The 24114-nt window shown below is 47.1% G+C and overlaps 1 protein-coding gene across 1 annotated transcript; it reads right to left on the minus strand.

Annotated features, from left to right (window-relative positions):
- Positions 1-877: 877 nt before the first annotated feature.
- Positions 878-16566, minus strand: Ffar4 (free fatty acid receptor 4). Its single transcript, XM_057779313.1, has 3 exons — positions 15962-16566; positions 5416-5544; positions 878-1466 (listed from the first exon to the last, which is right to left on the minus strand). Exons 1-3 carry the CDS (start codon positions 16529-16531, stop codon positions 1077-1079), a joined length of 1089 nt encoding a protein of 362 aa, XP_057635296.1. The 5' UTR covers positions 16532-16566; the 3' UTR covers positions 878-1076.
- Between the last annotated feature and the right edge of the window lie 7548 nt (positions 16567-24114).

Below are 24114 nucleotides of genomic sequence, written 5' to 3' on the forward strand. Positions count from 1 at the left end.
AGCTCGCCAGCCTCTCTTCCCGCAAAGGTCCTTCCTCCGAATCCACATGAGTGCTTCTTTCTTGAAGCCCTTAGCCTTTCAAGGCAACTGCTCCTCAGTTTTTCCTGAACCCACCCCTACCCCATATAAACAACCACCACCCCCACAGCACCCACCCCTACCCCATATAAACAACCACCACCCCCACAGCACCCACCCCTACCCCATATAAACAACCATCACCCCCACAGCACCCTGTCTCACTTTCTCCAGGTGCTTCTTCACTCTAGGGTGCTCCAGTCCTCACTGACTTCTGTTTAGCATTCGTGGTCCCCCACCCCCATGAGAACGTGAGCTCCCTGAGAACAGAGCCAGGGCTCTCATCCTTGCCATGAGATTCCAAGCACAAAAACATTGCACAGCCATAGCAGGTGTTTCAAAGGCCTCTGACGGATGGAGTGTTAAAGCAACCACGCCTGACCTCCCTCTCCAGCATCCTCATCCTCCCCTCTTTGAGTCTATGGTGCTGCTTCTGCTTTTTTTTTTTTTTTTATATTATGCTGGGGGTTGAACTCAGGCTCACACACTCGCTAGGCAAGCATACTACCGTTGAGTCATGTCTCCTGCCCATTTTTAATACATGGGGGAAAAAAGTCACGTCTAATCATTCCTTGGAAATTTCTTAAGCAGTCTTGGCATGAATGAATAAATTATTTAAAGGCCTTATGTACCCAAGGTGGGGACTTAGGGTGGCCGTGACCTTTTACCAAGAAATTTGAGCCCTGAATCACCTCTAAGGTTTATTTCAGCAGTCACAAGGTACAAGTTTATGTGTAGGAACAGTTATAAATAAAAATTTATTAACTCAATCATATTACAAACACTAAAAAAAGTCCATAAAAAGGAACCCATAGAAAGTCTTTTTAAGAAAAAATATTTTTATGCTGAGTGATCATTCCTTAATTTGCTGGCCCTGAAGATGTGTGCCATTGGAAGTTGGATTTTCTTAAAGCAGGGTACACCAGTGACTTCCTCAGAAGGCAAACCCCCTTTACATGCACACAACGGTTCACCTGGCTCCAGCTAGCTGGTTCTAGTTAGCTGGAAATAACAGACAAATCATTTCGTCTGACTGATGTGTCTGTAAAAATGGCTCCCTTCTCTGGGAAAAAGAAGCAGCAAAAAATCTTCTTCCATTCGTTCCTGAGCAGCGACATGTTGTACAGGATGGGGTTCAGGGCGGAGTTAGCGAACGTGAAGGTCATCACCCAGAAGAAGAAGGATGGCCAGATGACCAGGTCCTGCCTGAAGTTCTGGATTAAGAGGAGGAGGATGGTGATGATGATGGGACTCCACATGATGAAGAAGGAGATCATGAGCAGGAAGAGGGTGCGGAAGAGCCGGTAGTCCTGCTGGGACACTCGGATCTGGTGGCTTTCCGAGTAGGCCAAGCTCAGCGTGAGCCTCTTCCTTGACGCCTTTGTGATCTGCAGGAAAACACAAAGAACTGGAGCCACAAGTCACTGCGGGAGTCAGGGGTCCCCTTGTTGGTTGGTTTTTCTTTTGTGGTACTGAGGATGGAAGGCCAGGTGGATTGGGGTGGGGCTAGAGATTGTGGGTTGCAGTCTGACCGGGCACTCCCAGCCTGGAATGTGAAGGACATTGTGTCTATCGGCCTGATGTGCCTGCCAGCCTGTTACCTCTGTCCCCAGGGAAGAGAGCCAATGGGTTGTGTCTTAACCATGTTAGTGGTCCTTACCAACTTCAGTTGCTGGGGCTGGCCCAGGCCCTGTCTCTCCTAGCCACATTGCCAGTTCTGTATGGGGTGGGATGGGGTGTGGGGCCTATTTTCCTAAAACCTGCATCTCAAGAGAGAAAGGAATTTTAATGTCATTAGCATCATTCACAATTTGGGCAAGTTTAGCTCATCAAAATGGCCTAAAATGTTCTCCTCACAGTTCTTTTAATTCCCTAATTGAAGGATAGATGCTTAACTATCGCCTGATTGCACGAGTGCCTCTCACTCTGTTTGTGATAGAGACAAGGACAGCAGGTGCCCAGTGAACGGAACCCTCTGAACGTGCCTGACAACCAGAACGCCAGGAAGGAAGCAATCAGGACGGCTGCGCTTTCCTGTTGGCGCCCCGCCACGTGTCAGACATTTATTTCACTGGTTGTCAACTTAATCTTCCCATAGCCCCTGCGCTGTCACACCGCTGTTGTTCTTGCAAATTGATTCGCAGGGAATGTAAGTTACCAGCTGAAACTCATTTTCCTGCTACTAAATAGTAACAGCCCCCTCCCTAGGGGGGTTCATACTACTTAGGGCCCGTCTACTCCGCCTTGCGGGTGGGGGTGGCTCAGCAGACAATTCCAGCTCCGTGGGGCCCCGGGCTCTTGCAGGTGCCTGACGGTGGCTGTGATAAACAAAGCGACTGACTCATGGCCCAGCGCATGGAGGTCCCCCACCCCCGCCCTGCCAACAGATGCTGCTTTTCCTCCTCATACCACAGTCCCCACAGTTTGTACAATCAGGAAGAAAATGAGGCACTGTCGTAAAATGTGAGTCCTTCCTTGCTCCACATTAGACAGCCAGACTCGTCAGCATCTAGCCAGGGTTTCAAATGTCTCTGGCTTTGGTGGAATACCTCCGGGGCTTTTATGAAGTGCTCCATTGCCTTCTGGGGGTTAACTCTGACCCTCAAAACAAACGGGGTGGGGGTCCTGGGGTTCTCCCACCTTGGGAGCCCCACACAGGGATACCTATGCTCTTCTTCACTTTGGCATATTGCACATTGGGAGGGGGTAGCGCTCATAAGAAAATGCTCTGTGACCACTGGGAACTTGGTAAAACACAAAATGTCTGTGAAGAAAAGTTCCTGGAAGGAGCTACACCTGCCACTAACCCTTCTGCAGGGCTGATGAGCCAACTAGAATGTCGGCGACATCAGAGAGGCCGGACTGCTGCAGAGCCAAGCCCAGTTATAATTTATCCTTGGCCACTCTGAGCACCCCTAATAGCTATTCCACACCTGCCTCTGTGTCTGGCCTAAGAGCCTTGAGGTACAGTCATTTATAATGAATTTACTCAACAGGCCAGTTGCTTCCACTAACTAAGGGCTAAGGATGTCATCAGATGGCAACTGAGGCCTACAGCAGAGATTTCCTTGTTTGGCTGTAGCTCACCCACCTGATGTTCCCATCAAATGCTATCTGAAAACCGTCTTGGTTTGTGACTTTCTTTTTTCTGTTACTATTAAAAAAAAAAAAAAAAAAAAAAAAAAAAAAAAAAAAAAACACTTTACAAAACAATTACCATACAATTACCATAAGGGAACATGGAAGCTGGGAACCTGAGGGGAACCCTGAATCTATGTTCCTGGGCCATGGCCACTCATATTTGGCTCCAGAATAAATTATGTCTCATCGTCTTTGAACTGAGAGTTGCTTTTTTTCCATGTCCAATGGGACCCACTTTGAGACACTTGGCTTCAGTGAGGGGGACCCAGGGTTGCACACTTCTCTGGAACTGTCGAGGTGACTTTTGCTCACTAGGGCATAAGAGGTGCTAATCCCACGCAGCTGCTTGGTTCGGACTTTTTCTCTCTAGACCTTTTAACAAAGTTCATCTTTAAAACAGACCTTTTGTGACTCACCGGAACCAAGACGGAACCCTATTTCCACCCAGCATCCCTCTGCCATGCCAGGACACACCAGCTGGAGGCTGGCAGGGAAGGGGATTCCCGCTGCTGGGGCCCTGAGGGTTTAGCCTCCTTCGTGGCGCTCATTGGCTACTCAGTAGTGTGCTGGTTGCGATCATCAGAGGAGAGGCCCCACCTTCCCAGAGATCTACCTCCAAAGAAATATGACTTCGGAGGAAAGCAAGAACTGGAGAAAGTAGCATCAAGAAACACATGAAAAAGCCAGATGGCAAAGGACTGGAAATGCCTACCAAGCCCCATGCGACAACAAAGCATGTGCAATATACAACCAAAGGGGCTGTCTGATCTTCCCTGACAGAAAGGAAACCCTGCTTCAACAAAACCAAAACAGTACAAACATTTAAAAATGTATTCTATTTTTCTCTGTCCTTTTCTTTCTCTTCTTTCATTGTAATTTTGTGATACTAATTAATTCTTTTATAACATTAAATATGCCAAGCCATTCATTGCAAGCGATTTTCAGGGCTCCATACTCTGGAATTTGCCTCACATATTAGAATAAGCCCAAGCTTGTCTCTTCAGAGATCAAGAGCACTATATCCCACAGAACATGGAACCAGCAGCCTTAGGTGAGGTTAGCCTGGGGTGGGTTATGTTTGTAAGAAGGCTTACACAACCATAAAGGGGTCATAAAAGTGGCCAAAAGGTGATCAGGGCCTTTTCAACACACCTCTTGATCACAGCCCACACAAAAGATGCTTTAAACTTCAACTGCTGCACACCTCCAAGAGGGCTCAAGAGCTTGAAGGCACACCTTACAAGTGAACTTAACTGTGCATGCTTGTGTTTGTCGGGTGGTACCTTCCATGCACAGAGCATGCCTTATGAGCCAGGAAGCAGAGTCTGGCCCATCTTTTATATGTCTGTGTACACACATTTACTTTTCTAGGAGACTTCATTTATTTCCTGTGCCATACACACTTGAAGTAGACATTCCTGAGGATTAGGTCACTGGAACAGGAAGGGCTTTTGGCCAAGTTCTGTCCTCCATCCAGAAGCCACTTTATGAGTGTGTTCAATTTGTGAGCAGAATACATGAGCTGGGTGTGATTTTATATTAGTATATGATACTTCCATAACTCCATAAAAAACCTTACAGAGTAGACATTGTAGATTACTGCTGTGTTTGTGAGAAGGCAGTGGAAACAACTCCAAGGTTCACAAGAAGAATATATCATAACTGTATGATGAAGGCTGTGTAACTCTTAACCAAGATAAGATACAGGAACTGATAGAGAAAGATCTGATATGGTGTTGGGTAAAAGGAAAAGGACATTATCAAGCTGCAGCACCTGCTCTCTGATCAGAACAGTAAACAGTGCCAACAGCCACCTGACCATTTGAACCTACACACAAGCGTCCGTGGTGCTGAATGACGGCAGAGACCACAGTTGGGTCGTTAAAGCTGGGAAGAGAAAAGATTTTCAACTTTTGCATTACACAGCACTGTGCCTGTTTTCAACTTCCTGTTTTTATAACCTGGTAGTATTTTAATGATGAAAAGGTTCAGAACATAGCTGATTTAGAAAACAAAAGCCAAAATAAATATACAAACTCTCATCCTTCACTGTTACAGGGGTAGCAAAAGGTCTGCCCAGCGCATCAGGATGGGACTGTTAGAACCTCCAAGGTATGCTCCGACCTGGAAGTTCTAAGATTCTACCGGAAATGCCCAGATGGAGTGAAGTTCAGAACAGCACTGAAGCAAACATACCTGTAAAATTTTGGAGTAACTGATCACAATAACCAGCCCTGGCACCAGGAAGTTGAAAGTCACAAAAAACACATCCCACAAGATTTCTCCTACGCGGTTGGGCCAATCCAACGTGCAAATCGGAATTTCCTGTTCACAAAAGGGAAAACAATATCACTTCAGTGCTGGCTTCTTCCTTAGCCTCTAACCCAGTTCTCGTTCCGGGCTGTGGGACACTATTACACGGAGTGTAACACAGCTGCTGTGCTAGTGAATTCCAGAACCTGCTCCTCCTCTGCCCACAACATTTCCTCTTACAACCACCTGTCCCAGGTGCAGCCGGCTACCATAATTATAACTCTCACTCTCCAGGAAGGCCTGAACCTCAGGGTCATAGGCAGGGACGAGCTGGAGGCATTTCCCAGGACTTTTCTTTCCCCTTCTCTGGGCTAACATGCAAAGAATATCTGAGCCTTCTCTTACAAGCTTGGTTATTTTGTTTGGTTTGCTTTGGTTTTTCAAGACAGGGCTTCTCTGTGTAGCTTTGGCGCCTGTCCTGGAACTAGCTCTGTAGACTAGGCTGGCCTCAAATTCACAGAGATTCGCCTGCCTCTGCCTCCCAAGTGCTGGGATTAAAGGCGTGTGCCACCACCGCCCAGCTACAAGCTTGGTTCTTTAAATGGGAGAAACTTGACCACAGAAAGGTCTCAGACTAGAAGTGACATACCACACACAAGCATCTGGAGACAGGATTGAGGGTCCAGGGCAGTGACACATTGCTGGAACAGCAGGAGCTGGGCTAAGGCATTGTTTACCTGGAGGGTGCTCAATTGTCTGTGTGTTAGGTCAGGTACACACATGTAATCCAACTCCTCTGACCATGGCAAGGAAATTGTAAGAACCAAGCGGTTTGAGACAAGCCCAGGTAACACAATGAGACCCTATCTCAGGTAATACATATACATACACACACATACACACACACACACACACACACACAATGGGGCTGTAGAGATGACTCAGTGGTTAAAAGAGCTGGCTGCTCTTGCACAGGACCAAGGTTTAGTTCCCAGCACCCACATGGCAGCTCACAATTATCATTAACTCCATTCCTGCAGTGTTTGATGCCCTCTTCTGGTCTCCACAAACGCCAGGCATGCGTGTAGACACACAGACATACATGTAGGCAAAACACTCATATGCACATAAAATAAAAATTAATAAATGTTTAAAAAGCAGAAACTTGAAGCTCCAAAATAACAACAAACAACATACACATACACACACACACAAACTGTCAGTCTCCCTCAGAGACTAGGCCATCTCTCTTCAAGACACTGTATGGTACCCAGACTTCGGAGCCCTATTCCTCCCTGGAAATAGGACAGAGCATCAGGGCAAACAGAATGCTAGAAAGGCATGGAGGTTTATGGTTGCACTGTGCTGAACTCAAAAGTGTGATACTAACTACAAAGCCGAAGTGTGAGGGGCCTACTGGACAGGAGGAACTCTATTACTGTGACTATTGCCTCCACTGAATAAACATGTCCGTAGAAATGGAGTACGGATGTGAATGCATCTTCCCACACCTGAACGCCTTGTGCCTACTTGATCATAAGAACAAAGGTGAGTAGAACACAATTTACCCCAAACCCTCCCAAATGTCAGAACATGTATTTAAGAGCATGTACAATGTAAAAGGTCATATCGATGATTTTCAATATAGTTGTATATGTATCTGAGCCACAGACATTCATTCATTAATTAGATCAATAACTATTGAATACTAAATACACTAGGGAAAAACAAAATTTTTAACATTCATAGAAGAGGAAACTAAGGCTAGAAACATGCTTCAAAAGTAACAGTCTAAAACACTAAAGGTTAATTGTTTTCACTGGCAACAAATTGCTCCAGAAAGTATGTACTTAAAGAAACATCAAGAGAACTACCAAAAGCTGGGCAATGGTGGTGCACACCTTTAATCCCAGCACTTGGGAAGCAGAGGTAAGCAGATCTCAGTGAGTTTGAGGCCAGTCTGGTCTACAAAGCTAGTTCCAGAACAGCAAGGACCATCCCACAGAGAAACCCTGTCTTGAAAATAAATAAATAAATAAATAAATAAATAAATAAATAGCTACCAATAAAACTTTTCAGGGCAAAAAGGAAGGAAGGGAGGGAGGGAGGGAGGGAGGGAGGGAGGGAGGGAGGGAGGGAGGGAGGGAGGGAGGGAAAAAAGAAAGGTAGGATACCTATACCAGATGTGGCACCATGTGCTTGTCATCTCAAGCTTCACAAGGCTAAGGCATGACAATTGCTGTCCTTGACTACATAGTGAGATCCTGTCTCAAAACAACAAAATAAAATGTTTTAATTATAGCTATGATGTTTGGGTGGAAGCATTACACCAGCCCCTGGAATCCATATATCCACAGAGTCTAGAATGTTCCGGTAGAGGCTCCATCCCAAGTCCCCTCCCACAGGAGTTCCCTCAGTCTAGACTGCACCCCTGAGAAAGCCTGCCAAATGATGACCCCTCCCCAGAGATGCAGAAGACCACGCCCACAGGGTATTTAAACTGCTCCTCAGAGAACAAGCTCCTGGCTTCCTCAACTTTGCCTGGGGCCACCCAGGAATGCTGTGCTCAGAATAAACCTGGACTTATTAATTTGGTTTTATTGGCTTATTACATCAGTGGTGGTGGGTTCCCATTAACCAGAATTTAAACCTAACACATAATTGAAAAGGAAGAGGAGGAGGTTGCTTCCCTTTCCAGCTTTGTTAAATAGTTTGTAAATGGGCGGGACATCCTAAACTCGCTCCTCTACTCCCGCCATCCCCAGCTAACGAGAGAGAACTTGTTAAATTCCTCCTTATCTTGGTGAATGAATAGAGACTTGTGTCTCTCTGAGATCTTGAGTACTGGCAGTTGTGTTACTGCTGTTCCTGGAACAATCCATGCAGCCTCCAGTTTGAACTCAGATCTCTGCCCGCTACAGGACCCTCATTTAGCACACTGAAGACCACAGATATAGACAGGTATGCTGAAGCCCCAGTCAGGCAAAAAGGGTTCCAATCCTAGATGGAATGTTGTCTCTAATACCTATGTGAAAGAAAACGGTATCAAAGGGTAGGAAACTATGGCCTCAGAACGATTTCTTAAAGTTCCTAAAATCTCACTCCAAAAGCCTCCTTCTGTGCATGGGCAATCACTCCTGACCTTATGAGATGTTATAAGAAAATGCTGATGACAGAGGAAGGTATTTTCTCTACACACTGGGCCAAAAAACAGGTCCCGAGGCCACACACCTGCCTGGTAGTTACCAGAACTATGCGGAACTGCATGTGTCTATACTAATATAAAAAACAAACGATCAGATAAATCAAGCCAGGAGATTATGAAGAAAGGGATCCTGCTTATAAAGATTCTACCAGAACCACAACTACGATAGGTAATCTTGATTGTCTACTTGATCTGGCTGAGAAGGGCTAAGGAGATTAGGAAAGAATCACATCTCTGGGTATATCTGGGAGAGGGGGTCCAGACAGGATTAACTGGGGGAGAAAGGCACCTCCCACAGCCCGGGGGCCGGGTTGGAACGGGAGGGAAAGAGCGCTCTTAGCAGAGGCTTCTGGGAGAGCGTACATCTTCTCTACTTTCCTGCCCCTGTGATGTGAGCAGCTGTATCCCAGCACCCCCTCCCCACCATGGCTGACTGCAACCTTTGAGGCTTTGACACTTTGACCCTTCCTTCCCTAAAGTGTGACTTTTGGTCACAATGATACAAAATAGCTAATACAACTCTACACAAAGGCCACTCCAACCTTCCACACTCACGAATAATTCAGGAAGGATATCAGCCTAGTAACCATCTCTATCCAGGCCCGGATTGACAGCATCCCTGTTGTGAACCTTCCCAGGCAAAGCTCATTGTTTCAAGGATTTACATACCCCTCATTTCACCTTCTATAGCTCTCCCCTGACTCAACTACAAGATTTTCACTGATTCTGTTGGTTTATCTCATCTCCCTCCCTCCTCACTTCCCTCTCTCTCTTTATCTCTTCCTCCTTCCCTCCCTCATTAATTCAGGATCTTATGTAGCCCTTACTGGCCTGTGATAATACAGTCTTTACTATACAGCAAGAATTTTCTATATAATAAAAATAATCTTGAACTTCTCCTGCCTCCTTCTCCCAGGGGCTAGGATTACAGACCTGCACCTCCACACCTGGTTTATACAGACAGTGCTAGGACTTGAACCCGGTGCTTCACGCCTGCCAGGCAAGCACTCTACCAACTAAGTCACATCACCAGCCCCAGAATTTACCAATACTTTAGGTCAGCATACAAAGGAATGGATTTCACTCTGACATTTCCATCCATATTATTTCTAGATTTTGTTCTTATTCCTCTCTCCAGTGCCCTCCCCACCCCACCCCCTGCTCCTCCTTTTGCTAATCCTTTTTTTCCCCTGTAAATATGGCATATATCCCCTTCCCTCTTCCTTTACTTACATTTTACAATGTTGCTATGTTCCTTTTTTTAATGAGAGAAAAAATAGAGTTTGCTTCAGGAAAAATTGGTTATCAGATACCAGCTCACCATCAGAGTTGAGTAAACATGACCAGCAGAGACAATCCGCTTACCCCAAGGAAGTTCCCAAATTCTTCTCATGAAGACACCCTTTTGACTTTTGATTTACAGCTCTCACTCCAGACAGGATGTATGACAAGGCAGTGAAGGAGGAACTATTCACAATACCTTCTGAGCTAAGAATCTGTGGGACTGGCCTAAGTGACAGATTTATATACTCGTTAGAAGGCATTATATAGCATCGGTGATTAAGTACAACGTGTATGCTTATTTCAAACAGCAGCTGGGCCAGTGAGGTGGCTCAGTGGGAAAGGCATTCTCTGCCAAGCCTGACTTCTTGAGTTTGATCCCTTGGACCACATGGTGGAAGGAGAGAACGAACTCCTGTCATTTGTCCTCTTCCCTCTACATGCATGTGCTGTGGCTTATGCATACACAAAGAGTAAATAAATGTTTTAAATGTAAAGCTTAATTATTAAAACCACAACAAATAGGTGTCATGCCACCATCAGAGAGCTGAGCTGGTGTCCTAACTTTATGCCTCCAGGAAACTCCATCTGACACGCCACGTCGATTCTGGTCTTCTCTGCAGACAGTGACTTGCAGAGGAACTGAGCAGAGCCTGACACTGGAAGGTGGACACATGGTGTTATCATAGCCTCTGAATTTTTCTGCTTCTGAAATATATTCTGGTTTTGTAAAAGAACTTTGGAAACCCAAGCTGCTCGGCCTGCCTGGTTCACTGGAACTGGCAGCATCAGCAACAGTGTTTTATCTGTTCATTCATCACCAGACCCCTAGGACGTTCAGATGCTTACAGGAGCTGAAAGGAGCTGTTCCAGCTGTGCTGGGAAGGGAGGGGGTGTGCTCAGGTGTTGGGACCAGGCAGGATGCAGATGGAAACTAAGCATAGCAAAGAGTTAAATGTGGCCGCCACCACCCCGTATTCTGCCTCTTCCATCTCCACCTCTCCCTGGAGAGCTCCTCCATTTCCATAGCTTTTTATTTGTTTGTTTTTCGTTCTAGGGATTAAACACACGCACTCGGCAAACACTCCACCACTGAGCTACAGCCTCGACCGACCATCTACAGTTTCTTTTGGCAGATGACCCACTTTTCTGCTCAGCGTTCTCCCTAACCGCAGTCTCACGCCGCAAAGGACACCCTGCCGGAGGTTTCACAGCTATGTACAGTTTTGATCCCCGTCCCCTCCCGTATGTCTCTACCTCCTGCATTAATTACCACATTGGGACATGAAGCAGCCCTTCTCCGGGTTTCTAGAACCTTCGTGCCTCCTGCTTCCCCCCCAGCTACAAGGGAAGTCTGAGGTCCTAGAAGGCCTCCCAGTGTGCTACCTCATTCTCAATGGCCTCCCATTGATGTCCATCTCATTTCCACCAGGCCTCCCCAGGCATCCTAAAGGGTGTCCCTGGCTGTCCTGCTCTCCCTGCCCGGGCATGCTCCACCCTGCCCTGTACTCACTGCTACCCAGAGCCCTCTTCACATCCTTCTGAGCCTGTACAGTTGTCATCTCACTTCCTGTTGGGCCCCCACCAAGGCACGCTGCAACCGTGAGAACCAAGCCCATCTAGGTGCCTGGCACACAGTAGGTACTCATGAAAGGTCCCCTGAGACTCTGTGGACAGGCACACTGACCCTGCTCCACTTTGTGACTTATTTAAATGCTTAGTCTAGCTCTTTGCATCTAAGTTTCTCTAATGATTGTCACTGGATCATTCCAGAGACCCCCTAGGCAGCCATATTCCCCATCGCAGGGCTTCAACCAAAATGGAGAACTCAAGACTATTTTAAGGAATGGGGACTCCCCACTGGATATCTGGTCTTTTATAAACTTTCTTTCCTTTTCTTCCTCCCTAGCTTACTATATAACCAAGGATGACCTTGAACTTCTGAAACTTCTTGCATCCACCAGGTACCTGGTTTAGGTGGTGCTGGGAATGAAACCAGGGCTTTCGACATGCTAGGCAATCCCTACACCAACAGAGCTGCACACACACCCAACCCTCAACTCTTTGCTTGAGATAGAATCTAACTAGATTTTCCAGGTTGGCCATGAGTGTGTGATCCCTCTGCCTCAGCTTCAGAGTGCTGGGACTGCAGAAATGTGCCAGCACAGACTTTCAAAGGCTAGCCTCTAATATTTGCTAACAAAGGCAAGTTCACTACGGTCTCCTCAGACAACCCACACTCAACAGAGAGACAGGTGACCTGCTGACCTTGCATTATAACAGGGAAGGACAGAGTGGCAGGCCACAGGGCTCTGAGGTTCATGAGTTCAGAGGCTATGGCACCCAAAGGAGTCAGAGCCAGGCTATGTTCTGGAACTATTTTTGCCTGACTTTGGTTATTTCTTCTTTCAGAAAATAATAATGGGAACCCTACTTGTGGGGTTACTAGGCCACAGACCACACCAGACTACAGACTTTGGGTAGTATCTGGGCCCATGTGCACACTTACTGAAAACACCTCCTGATGTGTGTTTATGTGATTTGTGGTGGGTGGTCAGAGAAGGGTGCCCAGCAAATGCTTGTGGAATGAATGGACGTGAATTCTAGCCAAAGTGGACAGTCTTTCTCACCCACGAGTGTGGGTCACCACCTGGCCAGGGCCAGGCCTAGGCCGTAGCACACACCAGCAGGCATCCTGTTGGAGTAGACGGAGCTGACCTGACTGAGAAGTTAGTGTTGCTAAGAAGTGTCCACCCTCTTGAAACGGCAGCTGGTTACAGCAATTAGAAGAATTACGCAGTTTGAAGGGTGTTTAAATGCTTATGCCCCCAAGATAAGGAAACTAATAATAGCTAGTAATTTCTTGAGCACTTAACTGTAGATGCACCAGGTGTTGGTCCATTTCTCAAACACCTGTTCCCATGGCAATCTCATGTAGTTGATACATGAGAGAAGGAGAGCACTGTGAATAGAGGTGGGAAGGATTGCTTTCTGTGGAGCAGGAACTACTCCAGAATATGAGGCCCCAGGGCTCACACCCAGATACTAAATAGGTTAGAATCACCAGCACGGCCATCAGCTCCCCTGGACGGCAAGGTACGGCAAGGTACCCCAGCCTACATGTACGAAGGCTTTGAAGGGTCTCATGACAGCAGAGGCTCTGGGGAGTGGGGGAGGCTGTCTGTAGCATCCCACTGGGAAAGGCAAATGAGCCACCAGCAGGAAGCTAGCTGTCAATCCCAAGGACTGGAAAAACAGACATCTGTTATTTGTATTTATTTGCTTATTTATTCCTGCATTTATTTAGAGACTGGGTCTCACTCTCTACCTGGACAGTCTCAAACTTATGGCAATCCTCCTGTCTCAGCCCCTTGAGTGCTGCAATTACAGAGATGAGTTGTCACCCCTGGCTCTGCTAATTAAAGTTAAACGTGAAACCTGCCTCCTACTAGAGCAGACCCTTCTCTGCCATCTTCATTCTTAAGTGGCTACTCCTCCTCACTCTCCTTATGCCCACCCAGCCCCCTGCTATTCTTACTTCTTCAACTGCTGAGTTTATAAAATTGAATGTTTCCCACAATGTCAGGCTACAGTCTTTGAGGAACTGGGACATTTCTCCATGTTAGGATCTCTTGGGATGAATACAGAAAATATGGAATGCAAAGGTCCCCTTATTCTTAAGGGAGACATGTTCTAGAACCCCCTAGAAGATAGTGGAAGCCAGAACTACACTGATGCCTATGTGCACTGATTTTTCTATACATACATCCTTAGGCTAAATTTTAAGATATGAATATGGCACAGTAAGAATTTAACCAGAAATTAACAATTTATAACCATAGACTGAAATAAAATTTATTTAAAATTTAGGATTATTTTTCTGAAATTTCCACTTAATATTTTCTGACCTCACTTGTCCATGGGTAACTGAAGCCAGGGAAGCTAAAACTGCGGGAAGTAAAGCCTCAGAGAAGAGGAGACAGTTGTATTCTCTAAGAGAGGGGATAGTTAACTGGCCATGATGGCCAAGGACTTGAATCCCAGCACTCATAGGCAGAGGCAGGAGGATCTCTGTGTGTTCAAGGCCAAAATGGTCTATGTAGAGAGTTCCAGGGTAGCTAGAGATACACAACACAGACACTGTCTCAAAAAGTCGAGAAAGGAAGGGGGAAAGGGAGGGAGGGAGGGAGGGAGGGAGGGGGAGGGAGGGAGGGAGGGAGGGAGGGGGAGGGAGGGAGGGAGGGAGGGAGGGAGGGAGGGAGAGTAGCTCACAGAGAAACATGGAGAGCTGAGGAGAGGGACAGAAACAGTCAGGAAGAGGAGAAGACAAGAATGGCAGGAAGCCAGAACACGGCCCCATTTTTGTTACGTTTCCCCATCCCAACCCTACTATTTTCAATGACTAAGGCTCCTATCACCTCCTATCAACTAAGGTTGAACCCCTAAAACAGCGTCAGCCCATTCTGTCCTAGTGGCCTTGACCAAATGCCCCCCTCACGACCCTTGAAATCCAGAAGGTGTTTTTCAGTAAAAACAAGAGGTTTCCAGGCATGGTCTCCACAGAAGCCCCCGGAGTAAATTCTGGAGGTGCTCTAGGAGGCTCCAGTCCTACACATCCCCACCCAGGGGGATGAATACACAGAGAACAACACAAAGTCCTCGTTGCTCAAGCCCCAGGGACCGCAGTCTTCAGTCTGGGGTTTGGCTGGGAGGCGATATGACCTTCCTCTCCTCCTCCTCTTCCTCCTTCTTCGTGTTATTTGCCAGCTAAATAGGATTTTACCTGAATGGATTTTAAAAAGGACAGTACATCTAGGAATTTAAGATATCCTATTTGGTCTTAATTCTTGGAACTTCAGTCTTTCTGTATCAAGAACAAGAAATCCCTTAAGTTCTATGAGAAAATCAGCAGTACTGCTGTAACCCAGTGAAAGATAAGAAACAGATAGGCAGGCCATGGCAGAACCCTGCTCTTACTGGGGTGCCCACCATTCTGAGCCTGTGGCATGGCATTTCCATCTGTGTCAGGCCATATTCATAGTTTAGTATCCACATATACACAGCTGGATACAGGTTGGACATGCCTGGGACCTAGCTGATCACTTTGGTGTGGAGTCAGGTCTGAATATTCACTTATTCCAGAATTGTCTATATGGCCTGCCCTGAAGCTCAGGCATAGCTGAACTAAGGACAAGCAGGGAGTAAAATAGAGACCTTGATCTCTTCCTGGTCAGCAGCACCCATCAATTCAACTAACCACGAATCTCCTGTACCCAGGGAGATGTGGCCACTGGCTTACATGTTCTTTGATTAAGTGCCACAGGCCTGCTGGGTCCCTACTCATTTGCCATTCGAAGTCATTATCAGACAAACATCAGCCTCCACAGAATTCCACACAAGAAACAAACTTCTAAAAACAGGGTTTACCGTTTGATTTTTTTTTTTTTAAGATTTCATTTAGCCAAAATGTAGCCTTCATCCATCCTCCCCCTCGACAAAAAATAAGCTCTCCTCTGTGTTCGGGGCGGTGGGGGGGGGTGTTCAGGGAGTCACATGATTAGTCCAGGCGACATCGCACCACTGTGGGGTTTCTCTTTGGGAAGGTACTTCTAAGTACTAGCCTGGCTCTAAGAGAGATGCTGGGTGTCCCAGCTTCTGTGAAATAAGTGTGATGTTAACGTAGCAAGTCGACCTTGCACCCTGCTGTCCCCTCTAGATGTAAGCTCTCGTTGCTTAATTTGCCCTATAATCGTCAGTTCATTTTGCAAAAATCCGGGAGAATCCCTTTAACAACATTTGGGAAGATTTACTTACCCACTTGGCACTGTGGGAAAATTGACGAAATTAAACTTCAGAGCACTGGGCAGTAGGTCTGCCAAAAAGGATTCCACAAAGGGCCTGTTACTGTAACTAATCACCATCCTCCTTGCTTCAGTCCGATCCCCCTCACCCCACCTTAGCTTGGCCCCAACACCTGTTGCTTTGCGCGCAGCCTGGGCTCACCTGGTCGCCTCCGGGAAGGCGCTGCAGGACCACTCGGAACAAGATGCAGAGGGGCAGCGCGGTGAGCGCTGAGTAACCCCAGATGAAAGTCAGCAGCGCTGCCTGCGCCGGCCGCCCAGGACCCCTCAAGCCGCGCTGCAGGCGTACGATGCACACCATGCGCTCCAGGCTGACCGCCGCCAGCGTGAGGATCGTGACGCTGCCGCTCATGGTCACCACGTAGAAGAGCAGGTGGCAGACGATGGGGCCCAGCAGCCAGGCCTCGGTCCAGCGTACGATGAGCACCAAAGGGATGGCGCTGGTGAAGAGCAAGTCCGCGCAGAAGAGGTTGAGCACCAGGCTGACTGTCGTCCCGCGGCGCCGACGGCGCGCCACGAGCACCAGAGCACACGCATTGCCCAGCAGTGACACCACAAAGATGAGCCCCAGCACGGTGGTCTCCACGGCACTCAGTACTAACCGGTGGTCGCTCTTGACATCCGAGAAGAAAGGGAAATGGGTGCGATTGACTTGGTCCAGGGTGAGCGAGGGGCCAGTGCCCGTCGTCGTCTGCGCACACTCAGGGGACATGCCGGGCGCCCGGGCGCCCGCCGCAGTCTGCGAGAGCGCTCATCTGCGAGGTAACTGAGTGCCAAGGCGGGGAAGAGGGAGGGAGGCAGTTGCGACACCTCCCCTCTGGCCCCCTCCCGCTTGAGCAGCTGCCCAGGCACTGGGCGTAGGAGCGGCGGTGTCCAGGGCGCACCGGAACGAGGAAGTGCTTGGCAACACTAACCTGACACCGTGGGCGGGGATGTGGCCACCAAGGCAGAGGACTCAGACCCCTGGGCAGTCTGAGAGCTCTTAAGCCAGAAAACTAAAACAATCCCTGCCTCCATCCCCCAGTACAGCCTTCTCCACCTTTCACGGACACTGACTATTGGAAGCCCTTTATCCATCCACCTATTTAGCTAACCTTGATTGAAGCGTGCCAGAACTTTGGAAATGGTATGAACCTGTGTGGTTCAAAACACATTAAAGCAACTTGTAATGGGCTGGGGTTTATTTGACTTTAGAGTGAGTTCGTCTCTCTGTACAGTTTGTTTGCTTTTATTTGTAAAATGGGAATTCCTTTGCCTGAGAATTTGATTCCTTAGTAGAGCCTATACCTAGCACTTATGAAGTCCTCCTTTTGATTCCCAGCACGGAAATGCAGGGAGGGGCAAGAGGGAGGGGGAGGGGAGGGAAAGAGGTCCCGTGCACAGTCAAGCTGTAAATGTGCCTCAGGCACCCAGTATGAGAAAGCCAGGGCAGTCTGATTCTCTTAGAGGAGAAAACTGAGCCTCAGCAAGAATGACTTGTCCAAGGTGACCTTTCGTGACTCATATACGATCCTGGCCCCTCAACTTCCTCCTTGCCACCACACCACCTACCAGTGCTTTCTAGCTTCCTTCTCTAGAAAATGAGGTGGTTGGAGAATGAAGAGTGTCTGGGGCTTGAGGTCTAGACACCTCCTCCTCTAAGTACTCCAGTCACCTATGACCTCATGCCCTCTCCCTTCCTCACACGCCCAGGCCTCTCGCTCTGCCCATTCTGCCTGGCGGTTGTCTCCGTGTGTTTCTGAAGAACGGCATGTGCCAGCTTGATGTGAAGTCTGGAAACGCATGCATGTGTGCCCCTGCTTATCACCCATGTGTGAGGACACAATGTGACTTCTAACGCGGGGTGCAGACCCCATGTTGGCAGGGTAACGAGGCTCAGCTCGGGCTTTGACTAGCTTCAAGCTGGAAAGCAGAGCCAGATGGGTTTTTGGACATGGTTGAAAAAGGCAAAAAGTCTGAAAACCTCTCGCAGGTGGGATTTTAGAAACTGATTGATTGGGGTCAAGAGATACTGATTCTGTGCAGAGAGATGGGGAGAGAGAGAGATCAGAACAGACAACTGAAAGCGACTCTTTCATATTCTATAGGTATCCACATGTACTCTGTTTTGTAAAAAGGAATCACCAGATGCATAGTAAATTGGGTTTGTTTTTCAAGTTCAACTACCCCACCCCCGCCCAAATGCCCCTGAAGGAGTTCAAGATTGACACTAGCTGACTCTGGACTCAGCATTTCATGAAGTGCCTGAGCCCAAACAGCCCCATAATGAGAAAGGCGGACAAAAGATAATCAGAAAAGCATAGACATCACAGTTCCAAAAAAAATGTGACTGACTATCTGGCCAGAGGGGAAAAACTGGGTTTTTATGCCCCGCCCCCATAATCTGTTGACCAGAGGTAGAATTATATGATACTTTTCTAGGATGTTCCTCTGCTGCCTGTTCAGATCGCCAGCTTCCAAAGCTACTATTCCTGTCCGTCCTCACTGGAACCTGCAAGCTTAATTAACCAACGAGGGTGGCATGCCTGACCATCACTATCAACACCCTCTGGGCTTCTGCCAGTGGTGAATGATGTGGCAAGAGACTCTGAAACGTTCTCCATTTGTATCACCTTTGCGTGCCCCTAAAGACCAACTTGATCCAAGACTGCACGTCCTACTGCAGAGACAACTTCCTGGAACTGCTGTACCTTTGGAGCCCTGACCAGCTTTTCAAAATCAGGCATCAGGTTGGGCACCACCTGCCTCTCATCTACTACATAGTGATTTCTGTGTGCCATCTGCTCTCTATTACAGCACCCCCTGAACACACGGCTTCCTAAAGATGTCTACTGGGAGTCTGAGGTTGGTAACCTAGACTTCCCTGGGGCTAGTGGTGTGTGTACAATAGAACATGCTGAGTAGTACAACTTGCCTCAGATGCCTGAGCACCAATGGTCATTAGTTAAGAACATGGGCTTCAAAACTAGTCTGCTGGGACCGCGATCCGGACCATACAATTCCCTGTGTGATTTTGGACTTCTTCGTTCTTCAGTGTTCCCATATATGAGAAGGGGATGACACCAGCAGTGAGACCATATAAGGTTTGGGAAGATCAAATGAAGTCTCTGTGAATGATATGTTTTGCTAGATAGTCACACAGGGAACATCAGGCTCAGCTTTTAGCTCAATGCAGTATATGGATTTATGAATTCACTTTGCTAACAACCACAATCTCTGAAATTTTTATTTGAAACCCTTTCACTTCCAAGTTGCTCAGGTTTGGAGGATTAATTGCCTTAGTTTGCGGTCTACGATGGTGATTTGAATGAGAATGTCTTCCATAGGCTCATATATTTGAATGTTTGGTTCCCAGTCAATGGAATTATCTGGGAAGAATTAGGAGGTATGGCCTTGATGGAGGAGGTGTGCCATTGAGGGTGGACTTGAAGATTTCAAAAGTCCAAGACATTTTCCTCAGTGTCTCTTTCTCTGCCTTGTGATTGTGTCTCAACATGTAAGCTCTCAGCTATGTTCCAGGGTCATGCCTACCTACCCGCTGTATGCACACAATGTTATTCCATACCATGATGGTCATGTACAAACCCTCTGAAACTGTAAGCAAGACCCAATAAAATATTTCTTCTGGAAGTTGCTTTGGTCGTGGCTTTTCCTCACAGCAGCAGAAAAGGAAGACACTTATCTATAAAAATCACCTTACCTTCATACCTGTTGACACATTTAAGTTTCCTACAAGTTGAGGCACTGGGCTTGGAATCATGGCACTATGATTCCCAGAATTTTTGCTTTAATCACTCCAGAGTGTGCTGCCTAACTGGGTGTGTTATTTTATGTTCATTTGCTGTAATGAAATACTGAGACTGGGTACTTTAGCTCAATTTTCAAGACTGAAAGACCAAGGCCCGGCTGTCCCATCTGTCCAGCCTCTGATGAGGGCTGCATGGTGAACAGCATCATGATGGCAGTATTGATTTCTAAAGTGGCAATCTACAAAAGTCTTGGATCAAGACTCATTTATTAAAGGATGTGGTATGTGGGGTCCTTCTGTCTACGTGTTGCTTTTATTGGTTAAGGAATAAAGAAACTGCCTTGGCCTGTGATAGGGCAAAAAAACAGAGGTAGGTGAGGAGAACTAAAGTGAATGCTGGGAGAAAGGAGGTGAAGTCAGGGAGAAGCCATATAGCCCCCAACGGAACAGATGCTGGGACTTTAGCCAGTAAGCCACAGCCACATGGCGATACACAGATTAATAGAAATGAGTTAAATTCAGATGTAAGAGTTAGTCAATAAAAAGCTAGAACTAATGGGCCAAGCAGTAATTTAATTAATACAGTATCTGTGTGGTTGTTTCAGGGCTAAGCGGCCAGGAACTAACTAGCAGTCTCCTTACTACAGGAATGAACTGGAAATAACACATGAATACAGAATGAAGTGATATCACTGCCTCTTCATCCACCAGGGAAGGATGAGGGCAAGTTCAGGACCAAGTCACTGAGCTTTAGAGTCATGAAGTCTTCCAAGTCCAAGAGAGAGCACCCTACCCTCCTCCCTTGCTTCCTAAGGGGTCACATATGAGAAGACCACATCTATCGGGCCAACCTACTCCATTCCATTGGTCATTAGACCAAATTCCCACAATAGATTTCAGAAGATGTCACATGACAAGGCCAAAGGCTAGAGCCATTCTGTAGTTGGGCTTGAACTTCTACAACTCACTCTCCCAGGACCAAACTGGGGGTCCCTCAGCAACTCCCCAGGACAGTGTCCCCAATGGCCGAGTCACTTTCCATTCTTAAAGGTTCCAAAAGCTCAGCATTACCTTGGCTCACCAAGGCCAAGGCCGCAACACATGAAACTTGGGAAACACACTGAAACTGTATCAAATAACACCAGGGCTGGAGAAATAGCTCAGCAGTTAAGAGCACTGACTGTTCTTCCAGACAGCCAGGGTTCAATTCCAAGCACCCACATGACAGCTAACAACTATCTGTAACTCTAATATCTTACACCCTCACACAGACATTCAGACAAAACACCAGTGCAAATAAAACAAAAATAGATAAGTTATTTTTAAAAAATTAAAACCCTTACCAGCAGGATGTATGGTGCCATGTTTTTGTTGTTACAACCATGGAGGAAGGGGAGGTGGTACTGGCTTCTAGGGAACTGAAAGCCAATGGTGCCACTGACTATCCTACAAGACACAGGAAGGCCCCCACAAATAACTATCTACAGCCATGTGTACTGGCACCTACCTGTAATCCCAGCTCTTGGGAGACAGAAGCATTGTTGAGTTCAAGGCCAGCCCAGGCTACACAGTAAGCCACCACCTGCCTCTCTCCAATTGGTGAGGGAGGCGGTAATGCTGAGGTTGAGAAATTCTAGTCTCCTAACACTTGACAAGATTATGTCCTACTCTCTGCTCTGTGGTAGAGTCTCATTCAGTTATGAAAGCCTAAAGAGTTATCATTTTGTCATAGAGGTTTCACTCCCAGCTCTGGAAACCCTTCACCCACCAGGTGAGACTTGATTTGGGCTACAGCACCAGACATACATGCTGTGAAATCCCCTTCATCCACACAGCTATGTAAAAGTCACCTGGTCATCTACACCTTCTGTAGATACCCAACCAGGAAACCATGAGCTGAAAGTCAACTGATTGCTCATGGCCATTAATTACTATTAGCATGCTCTCTTGCCTCTCCCCTTCTCCAGTGGAACCATGGAAACAAGACAGGGAGCCACCAAATGTAAATATGGACAACAGGCTTCCGAGCGAAAAGGAAGTCCAGCATTGTGGATGATTTTGTTCCTCTTTCCCTCACATTTTCAACCAAGCCAAGAGTGGGTAGCAGAGGGGATTTTTCTTCACGTAGTTTTATTTCTCTTCTTGAAAAAAAAAAAGTTATCAAGTTTGTATGCCAATGCTTGCTGCTCTATCTATTGCTTTCTCACCTCCCATGCTTGTGTCAAGTGCGCACTTCCTGTCTACACTTTCACACCTCTTTTGTGCTATTATTTGAGTCTGAATACCACCCAGAGCCTTGTTCATCAGAGATCATTTAGGTTCCTTGAAGAAAGCACAGTGAGCATTGATGGGTGGGGGGGCTGAGGATGTCTCCCAGGTGATAGAGTGCGTGCCTGGGATGCAGGAGGCCCTGGGTACAATCCCCAGCATGACTAAAACCAGATGTGGTGCATACAGCTGTGTCTCAGCCTTTTGAGAGGGGGAGACACAAGGATCAGCAAATCAGGGCCATCCTCCGACTACATAGTAAGTTCAAGGCCATCTCAAAACACAAAAGCGAAAGTAAACTTCCCAGATGGGGGCAGTAAAAACAACCTTCCTTGGAATACAAGATGCCCTCCCACTCGGGGGCATGGAATCCTATCCTGAGAAGATGGAGCAAGAGGCAGGAGGAAAAGGAATTGGTTTTCAGAGGTGGCAGGGTCAGGGGGACGCTCTGTCTTCTGCTCTGCAATAGATCCTGACTGCAAGGGGAGCGACTGCAGCAATGGAACCATCCAGGAAAGGAAAGGCCCAAGGTGATGCTCCTGCATGCCTCAGGCCCGTGAACCTATACCTAAAGCTAAAGGAAAGAAGTCCAGAAACTGAAACTCATCAAAGTGATGAGCTACCTCTTTCTGAGTTGTTCACAGATGAGAGCAGGGCAGACATGGGAAGCATGGTGCCTAGGCCACAGCTAGCACACCAGTCTTTCCGTCAGACACAGAACCTGCTCCAAGCAGGCCTGTTAGGAGGAGGAGGCATCACTTCTTCAGGGTTGATTCACCCAAAGCTCTGGGGTGGGCAAAGCCTCTACAAACTGCCCTAGGTTGCAGGGGACAGCCTACACACTGGAGAGGGGTTCTGTCTTCTTGCTGATGGGTTTTGTTCAAATTCTCAAATGTCATTCCACTCTGTCACACTGGGTAGCAGATGGGCAAGGGCCCTGTGAATGTCCCACCAACCGGACATCCAACTGGGGAGGTGAAGAAGGAAGAGCAAGGGCCAACCCTTCAGCAACCACGAGGACTGAGATGGCCCCCACGGGCCAGCCCTGCTTGACCCCTGTCACAACTGGTGTGGCTCAGCAGGACGTTTCCTGGGAGATAATGGATTAGGGTCAATCCAAAGAAGCTGCTGCCACTCTCAGGAGGTCCCAAAAGTCAATAGAAGAGGGCAACCTCCATTGCTGAGATAACTTAGGGAGAGGGAACTGAGGAGCAGGCAAAAAAGGCAAATAAATCAGTAACCATAATAACAAGAATAGTATGAAAGGCAGTCACTCGGGTATAATGACCGTGTGCTTGGTGGTCTTCAGAGGTCACTCGGGTGTAAGGACCATGTGCCTGGCGGTCTTCGGAGGTCACTCAGGTGTAATGACCATGTGCCTGGTGGTCTTCGGCACTTACTTGCATTAATTCATCCAGTGTTCACTAAAGTCCTAGAGGTGTGGCGGTTGTGAAGCACAGTTGCTCACTGGGATGGGGAGGTCGACACAAAGTCCCAGCCTTAACTGTGAAGCTGTCTGCAATTGAAACCTGTTGGGAAAGGAAAAACTAGTCTTCTCTAATTCAAATCCAGAGTGTTACTGGGTATATCAGCTGTACTTGAGGGCAGGTCACAAGCCCAGGATGACAAAAAACAAAATGAATTCCAGGGTTTTTTTAGGGTTTTATCTTTGGTTTTAGTATTGTTTTTATCTTATTGGGTTTTTGATTTGTTGGTTTTTGTAGGGTTTTTTTGTTTTTTGTTTTTTTTTTTTGAGAGAGAGAGAGAGAGAGAGTAAGGGCATGAATTTGGATAGGTAGGATTTGGGAGGAGTTGGGGGAAGAGAAAAAATATGATCAAACTATACTGTATAAAAAATTTAAATAAATTTTAAAAAATTAAAAGATAAGGACAGCTACTGAAAGTAGAGGCTTCTCCCGAGACATGGCCAATGCTCGGAACTACACCTATCATGAAACATGTATGTTCATATATATTGTAGGAAGGTCGTTTGGTCATTCCGGTCTCTTGGCAGCTCAGACCAGAAATCACCACACAAACACTGAATTAATTAAATCACTGCTTGGCCTATTAGCTCTAGCTTCTTATTGGCTAGCTCTTACATGTTAATTTAACCCATTTCTAGTAATCTGTGTATTACTATGTCCAGCAAAGGGCAAAGTTTCTGCATGTCTGTCTCTGGTGGCTACATCGCTTCTTTCTGACTCCACCTCCTTTCTCCCAGCATTCAGTTTAGTTTTCCCCGCCTAACTCTGTTCTACCCTATCAGGCCAAGCCAG

This window comes from Chionomys nivalis, chromosome 8 (assembly GCF_950005125.1).
Source record: "Chionomys nivalis chromosome 8, mChiNiv1.1, whole genome shotgun sequence".
NCBI classification, from domain to species: Eukaryota; Metazoa; Chordata; class Mammalia; order Rodentia; family Cricetidae; genus Chionomys; species Chionomys nivalis.